The 7,633-nt window shown below is 52.8% G+C and overlaps 1 protein-coding gene across 2 annotated transcripts in view; it reads right to left on the reverse strand.

Moving 5' to 3' along the window:
• Nucleotides 1–539: 539 nt before the first annotated feature.
• Wnt9b (Wnt family member 9B) overlaps nucleotides 540–7,633 on the reverse strand; it is an 18,483-nt gene continuing 11,389 nt past the window's right edge. The window contains exons 2-4 of one of the 2 annotated variants that reach the window (XM_010637446.1): nucleotides 6,985–7,241; nucleotides 5,378–5,643; nucleotides 540–4,368 (exon numbers count right to left, since the gene is read on the reverse strand). In XM_010637446.1, the coding sequence (XP_010635748.1) occupies nucleotides 3,895–4,368; nucleotides 5,378–5,643; nucleotides 6,985–7,241 (997 nt within the window). In that variant the 3' untranslated portion in view covers nucleotides 540–3,894. The other variant, XM_019209492.1, reaches the window with a different exon arrangement.

Raw genomic sequence — 7,633 nt, forward strand, 5'->3', positions numbered from 1 at the left:
AGGGCTCTAGAAATAATTAACTCCAGGGAACACCCAGGTTCCAATCTGACTTTTTTAGGGGGTGTACCAGGGATCAAACTACGCCACAGGGTAAGGGCTCTAGAAATAATTGTTAACTCCAGGGAACACCCAGGTTCCAATCTGACTTTTTTAGGGGGTGTACCAGGGATCAAACTCAGGACCTCTTGCTTGTCAGGCAGGCACTGTGCCGCTTAGCTACATCCCCTAGGCCTCCAATCTGATTTCTATGCATCACCTGAGATAGGATTATATCCTTCCTCTAGGCCTCAATTTACCCAGAATCCATAAAGTGGAGCAACCTCTGCGTGCTTCACCTGCGCCCGAGGAGACACAACCATGTGGAGAGGAAAGACTTCACACTTTGGAATCGAGGAGATCTGTGTTCAGATCTGGCACACCCTCTTGCTAATGGCAATTAGGAATTTCCTATCTTTTCTTAGCCACTTTGGGTGGTGGCAGTGTCCAATGTGCAGGGTCATTGCAATAAATCAACACAAAATAAGTACAAATAATTGGCATGTAGTTTTTTATTGGCTAATTGTCTTTCCACCACCAGGATGTCATCCCCACTTGGTCTCATACACTGTGGTACCCCAGCACCCAGGGAGGGAGTGCCTGGCATTCAATAGGAACATAATAAATAATCACAGAAGGATGTGGTGGGCACTCAACAAGTGATAACTACCATAAAATGTGCTGGGACAAAAAGCAACGGAAGTTCATGTTTGTTGGGAAAGGAAACTTTAGAAAGCAAGAAATAAACTTCAGGGTTAGTATGAGTTTATCTGTCTACCTGTCTGCCAGAAAATAGAGGATTGCAGGGCACCTGGGGTTAACTAGAGCAGGGGACAGACTCTGTGTGCCCACGACAGCCTGGCAAGAGCATGCATGAATGGGGAAGGCTGGGGCAGGGGCCCCTTGGCAAATTGGACAGCCTCCATACATCTTATCCCTTGCACTGATTTGATGCAGCCAGTTGGGAACGATGGCCCAGTTTAGCAGTGGGACTGGTTTTTCAAGGAGTCCCTGGGCTTGGGCTGGTATTTAGGCTTTGGCTCCCAGGCTCAGGGTAAGTCACATCCCCCAGGGCCAGATCCATGGAGACGTTCAGTAAATATTGATGGAACAATTCCCCCGCTGTGTGACTTTGAGCACAGACCTCCATCTCTGGGCCTCATCTCAAACATGTGCACAGTGATGTAGCCCCAACCGCCTCCCAAGGACAATGGAGAAGTCAAGCGGTTAAAGAGCTAGAAGTGTTTCTGAAAAGGGAAAAAATGCTTTACAAAGGCCAGGTGTGGTCATCCTTGTTGTCATTATTATTATTATGAGCAAAACACTTTTGCCAGAGCTAAAGAAGGGGGCCTGGGACCCAGAGGAGCAGAGACTCTACAAATACTTTGCAAGGAGGATCCAGATCAAGCCAGCAGGGCACATCGCAGAGGAGACGCATGCTCATCAGCTCCAAGACAGATCATGGGACCCTGAGCTATTGCGACCTCCCCCCGTCCTCTGGCATCTAGCTCAGTGGGGGACCCAATCAGGCTATGCTGCATTTCCCCAGTCAGAGGGCTTCTGAGGGAAACACAAACTCCACATGTGCTGCCTGTGAAAGAGAAACTATATAAATAACATAAATATTTTCCCATATATCTTAGCTATATAAATATTCTCTTTGCCCTAAAAACTATATATGTGAGGTAGACAAAAATACCCTGTGAGCATTTCCCTTAAAGCTACAGAATGAGGGGTTATTGGTCACTTGTTCCCAGGGGCCCCAGAAGGGCTAAGGTGGCTCTTTAGGGGTAACAGGGAGAGAAAGAGCTGGAAGCAAGAAGAGAAAGGAAGAGGGATGGCTGGACAAAGAAGATCTCCACAAGCTGAAGGGTCAGTGACCTGGGTGTCACTGCTAGTGGCCAGCTATGACCTAGGTCATCTGAGTCCACCCCTTAGCCTCATGCAACCAAGCTCCAACAGCCATAAAGTTGGGGTACAGATGGAGTGTTAGCAGATCAGGATGCCTTTGGCCTCACACTGCTTCCAAGTGCCTTTTTCTGCCAGTGCAGCCCAGGGCTGAGCCAATGTAGAAGCGGGGTTGGAGTCACAGAGCTGCAAGATGGATCAGGCTGGCAGAGAACAAGTTTCCACTCAGAGGGAAGTAGAACAAAACTAGAAAACCAGGTTGTAACCCTTTTTTCTCCTTCTGCCAAGAGGTGGGCCAGCTGCCAGGGTAGCAAAGTCATTCTGGCAAGGGGAATCAAGTCAGTTTGGCTCTGCCATCAAAGATCCTTCCAACCCTCCCAGACTGCCTTGAGTCACCAGAGGGTGGCTCCTCTGGCTGTGAAGGTCTCAGGGTGGCTACTGGGCCCAGCCACTGGCCTTCTTCCTGGAGCTGGAATTGCCAAGGGTTCTGTGCACTCGGCTGATGCTGGATTTCCTGTTTCAGCAGAGGGTCAGCAGCCTTGGGTTCAGGGAAAAAGGAAGTGTACAAGAGGGCACGGTAGGCCAGCAAAGCAGCCACAAGTTTCCCAAAGGAGGTCACTTCCTCCCTGCTGGCCTCAAGCCCTGCTCTTGGGAAGCACACAGCCTCCAGCAAACTGACCCCTGCGAGATCTTTGTCCTGGGCTAGAGATGTGCACTGCTCTCTGGAAACCCTCTACCTGGAAACCCTCCTGGTGGTGCAGACATCTGCATGCACCTATGAGTGGATACAGGTTCTCTCCTCCTTCTACTCCGGGCCTTGGAAGTTAGTTAGCAAAGTCACTTCTATTCCTCACATTGGAGCCCGAGCAAGGGGCTATTACTAAATGAAAGGGCCGCCAAGGGGCCAGGCTTAGCAGACTCTGCCAGGACAAAAGCCTGAATTAGACAAGCAGTCGTGAGAACAGACGTGCAACACGAATCGCAGATCATGAGTCCGGGGGGTCCTTTAGCAACATAAACATCAGCAACTTCGGGGCCTCGCAGCCCAGGTGGACCACAGCACGGGGGCCAGTAGAACACACTCCAGGGCAAGCTGAAACACTGAGCTTGCTGCATCCCAGCTGGCACCAAGTGACTGTTACCCTCCTATGGGATGCCATCAGTTTCCTTTGACCACCAGGGAAAATGGAAAGGAGTCACTGTCTTCCTGCCCCACCGCAGGTACACTGTTTGAGTCCCACTCTGGCGACTAGCGGTCCCACCTTTCTCATCTGCCTTGGAAGTCTCACTGAACAGAGCTGGATAGCTGTGAGAAATTCAGCTATGGAGACAACAATGAGGTCTCCGTACAGCTGGCTTTGAAAAAAAAAATCAAATCAAGGACATGAGGCTTGCCAGCATGGATCTAACTTGATTCCACTAAACCCAGAAAGATTCCCTCACTCCAAACAGCTCCTAGGACCACCTCCAGAGCAGTGTGGGTGTATGGCACCCAGAGCTCACACTGCAATCTGAGCAAGGCTAGAGGACTGGATTACCCAGCTTCCAGCTGGCCCTGTCTCTCCTGCATAATCCCAGTGGCTTGCTGGCTCGAGGCCATGCATCCCAGGAATGGGAGATGGCAGGATACCCCTCCTTCCCTGCACAACTTCACTCCTGCCCTCCTCTAGGTCTCCTTTGTTTCCCTCCATATCACTTTCTACTCTGCTTTCCTGCTCCAAATCCTCAAAAAGTTTGGAGACCCTTGGACTCAGGGCAGGACCTTTTGCTTCAGTTTGCTGAGTATTATGGGAGGCAAGAGGCTGGCCAAGGATGGAGTGGGGACAGAAAAGTGAGGAGTGGCACACACGTGTGCAGGCAGGTCCATCAGTGTCCACATACACATTGTGTATACCTGTTCCACGGGGCCACCAAGGTCCTGGAAGCACAGGCCAGCTCACCATGCAGTGTCTAGCGCTTACAGGTATATACAAGCTCCTGCTGCATGCACTGCTGGCATTCCACGTAGCAGCACCACTGAACCTGGCAGTGGCAGGAGAAGGCCACCAGGCGGCTCTGGGTGTCATAGCCACGCCCACAGCACAGGCTGCTGCAGCTGGTCTCCCGGGAGCACACCCTGCCAGCTGTGCCTGGAGAATACTTGCTGGGCCGGCAGAAGCTGGGGGAGTCCTCCATGTAGACCAGGTCAATCGGGCGGGGTGCCAGGCCTTTGGCAGAGCCACCTGGCTTGGCAGGTGCCCACAGCTCCAGGTGGCCCAAAGCTTCGTTGGTGGCACTGGACACCTTGACAGCTGAGTCGTAGCGCAGCTTCAGCACCCGGCCGGTCTCACGGAATGGGGAGAGCTGCTTCCAGCAGGTGCGGACAGCACAGGATCCTGACACTCCGTGGCACTTGCAGGTGGTCCTGAGGCCACTCTTCACAGCCTGCGGAGATGCAGATGAAGACCTGGTCAGAGGTCTGCCTCAGAGTGCCAACATGGCAGTGGGACCTCAGCAGGAGGAGGAGAAGTAGACAGGAAAGGTCCTGTGGGGGAAACACATAGGACCTGCACTGGCCCACGAGGCATCTTCAGGCAAACCAGCAAGAGGCTCCCATTGTTCTCAGCAATGCACACTGTGGTGAGGACAATATGAGCCAGACCTCACCCCTAGCTCCTCCCCTTGGTCCAGGGTTCTTCAGCAATACTGAGCCAGCAAAACTGAATATAGCTAAGCAGCCTTGATTTACACAACTCAGTGATTAGGACACAAACACAGAATTCCATTTCCTAATGAATTTCAGTAGCGTGTTGCAGCACATTCCTGTAATCCCAGCTGCTAGGGAGCCTGAGGCAGGAGGATCACAAGTGTGAGGACAACCTGGGCAATTTAGCAAGACTCTGTCTCAAAAAAATAAAAAGGCTGGGGATGCAGCTCAGTGGTAGAGAGCCCCTGGGTTTGATCCCCCGGGAGCACTGGCCTTTCCCAGCCAGTTACCCCAAGAGATCTAGATACTTATTACTAGCAGTTTATGCACTCGCTGTGACCTCAACTAAGGCCCTGTTCTTTCTGGACCTCCTCTATCTTCCCACTCAAAAAATTCTGACAGGTTAGAGGTTGCTCTGATCAAAGTTACTGAACAATGTTGGCTTCATCCTTGGAGTGGACACTCTCCTCCAAACATGATCCTGCTTTACCAAAGCATGTCCCAAGCCTGGTTCTACTGCTACCCAGCCATCAGAGAGGCTGTGACCTTTCCCTACTTCCGCGGTACTTATGGTGCACAGTAATGGTCCAGAGTAGATGCCCAGAGGATGTCAGTGGACGGAATGAAGCTCATCCTGGGATGACTGTGTGTGTGCTGAGATGGGGTACTAGCCTCCTACAGACCTTGCTCCCTATCTCTACACCTTGCCTAGGAGCAATGTTTTGGGCATCCAGAGAACACACTCACCTTGATGCCCACATAGGTGTTGTGGGCGTCAGCCCGAGCCCGCAGGTCCTTGCTTCCTCTCTTGGGCCCCAGGAAGTTGTTCAGGAACTTGGTGCTGTACTTGAGGTTGTCGCCACACACACCCCACTGCCAGGCCTGCCGGCTTTCTAGGCCTGGAGAGTCATCGCAGGTGCAGCGCTCCATTCGCCCAGCACTGCAGGCCCGGGCCAGCGCATGGGTGAGGGCAGCCGCGGACACTGCATACAGGAAGGCTGTCTCCTTGAAACCTGTGCCAGGCACCAGGGTGCCAGTAGGGAGAAAGAGGCAGTTCAGAGGCTCTCTGCTTCCCTCTGAGGACGTGAGGGGTGGTGGGGGCACCATGGTAAGCCAGACAAGGGCATTATAGCTCAAGAACATATCTCTGGGTAAGTCCCCCTGTCAGGTGCTGTTCCGACTCAAGGGAACTTCCTTATTCACTGAGGAGTCAGTGCCCAGATTCCCAGAGGGAAGCAGAACAGCAGTCACTGATTCCAATTACAGAGCTGAGATGCAGAGAGAGAACTGAGATGCAAATAGAAGAGGCTTGAGCACCTGGAAGGGGTCAAGCTGGGGCCAAAGAGCCACCTTGATTCCAAGTACATGAGTGACAAGTTGGACTAACCCATTTCTGAGGTTTCTGGTCCCTTAAGCGATGCACTGTGGGCTTCCTCTGCTTCCCAGTGCCTCTCAGACATCATTCTCTGCCATCCACGGAGGAGGTGGCCCAATGACAAGGTGGCCGTGAGTCTTCTGCCTGACCTGCCCTGGACTGGGCATCCCAGCATCTTCCAAGACCATCGCTATGCTTCCATTGCTGGGCGGTGGCCCAATCTGGCCTCTCATGGGCTCACTGATTCCCCACTGCTCCCCAAGATACTGGGTGCCGGTGGGGCCACTTGTCCTGCTCCAACCCTCTCCGGCTGTGCAGAGCAGCTGGCCTAAAGGGTGGCTGGCTGCTCCTGTCACTCTCACCGCATTTTTGTAAAAGTTTCCATTACAGCCCTTTCTAGCCACCTGGCCACACAATGACCTGTTTTCTCCCCTCCCGGACAGTACACTTTCTGAGTGCAGGTCGTCAAGTTCAGCACTGTACCTCCAGCATTTGGCATAGTGCCTGGCTCACCGAGAGCCTCTGTGTAAGCTCAGTGGGTGAGTGGATGAAGCCTGAAGGGACACAGGAACAAGGGAGGGAGGCAGGGGGAAGGGAGGGGAAGGAGGAAATGTCAACAAATTTAAGCAACAGAGAGACAAAAGGACGGGTGAACACAGGAATCATTTGACCTTGTGCATCTCGGCCGGTTGTTAGTGGCCTCCATTCTTACATGTTCCTGCACATTGTCTTCAGTGTGTATGGGAGGCATACGGGAGGCTACTAGGGCCTTGGCCTCATCTTCGGAGTGGCTTATGTCCCCTCCTTTCTGTATCTTCCCTGTTCATCTGCTCCCCCAACTCTTAGGCTGGGCCTTGGACAGCCTTCAAGAGATCTTCACAAATCTCCAGGCCTCTTCTCACTCAAGACTGGGCCCGGGGAGAAGAGCAGTGTGGACTCTTCCTTCCTCCCTCCCCATGCTCCCCAACACTCTTCCCACCTCTCTTGAGCAGGCCAGTCCTTCCCTCCAGGCTGCAGTTCCAGCGCTCCTGCTGGCACTGGAACTGGCACTCGAGTAGGCCGAGGTGTGCTGCATCCCGCAGGGTCTCAGCCAGGCCAGGTTCCCGCCTGCACAGCTGCTTCTGCCGGCGGGACAGTTTCAGCAGGTCACACTGCTTCAGGTGGGCACTGCCCTCTGTCGGGGCCACCTCGGTGCCCAGGCCTGGGAAGGACGTTAGGATCTCCCGCCCGGTCAAGCTGGAGAGGATGAGAAAAGGGAGGCATGAACCTTGGGGGTCCTGACAGGGGAGGATAAAGGATGACAATCCATGCGAATGTGGGGGGTGAAGTGAAGGGGCCTTCTTGAGATCTTCATTTATTGTCCTTGCGGGTGGCAGGCCAGCCCCATGTGGGTTATGTTCTTGCAGAGTAGGAGATCAAGATGCTAGGAAAGATCGGTGCAGAACCTTATATTCAGAATTCCCAGGTTCTAGTTTCTGCTCTTCTTCCCCAAATTTGCCCAATTTAAAAAAAATCATCAGGAAGGGCCCGGGATTTAGCTCAGTGGTTCCTCTGCCTGCCTTGCAAGCTCAAGGGCCTGAGTTCAATCCCCAGTACCAAAAAAAAAAAAAAAAAAAAAAAAAAAAAAA

Source organism: Fukomys damarensis, unplaced genomic scaffold (genome assembly GCF_012274545.1).
Source record: "Fukomys damarensis isolate Sample0158 unplaced genomic scaffold, DMR_v1.0_HiC HiC_scaffold_23, whole genome shotgun sequence".
NCBI classification, from domain to species: domain Eukaryota; kingdom Metazoa; phylum Chordata; class Mammalia; order Rodentia; family Bathyergidae; genus Fukomys; species Fukomys damarensis.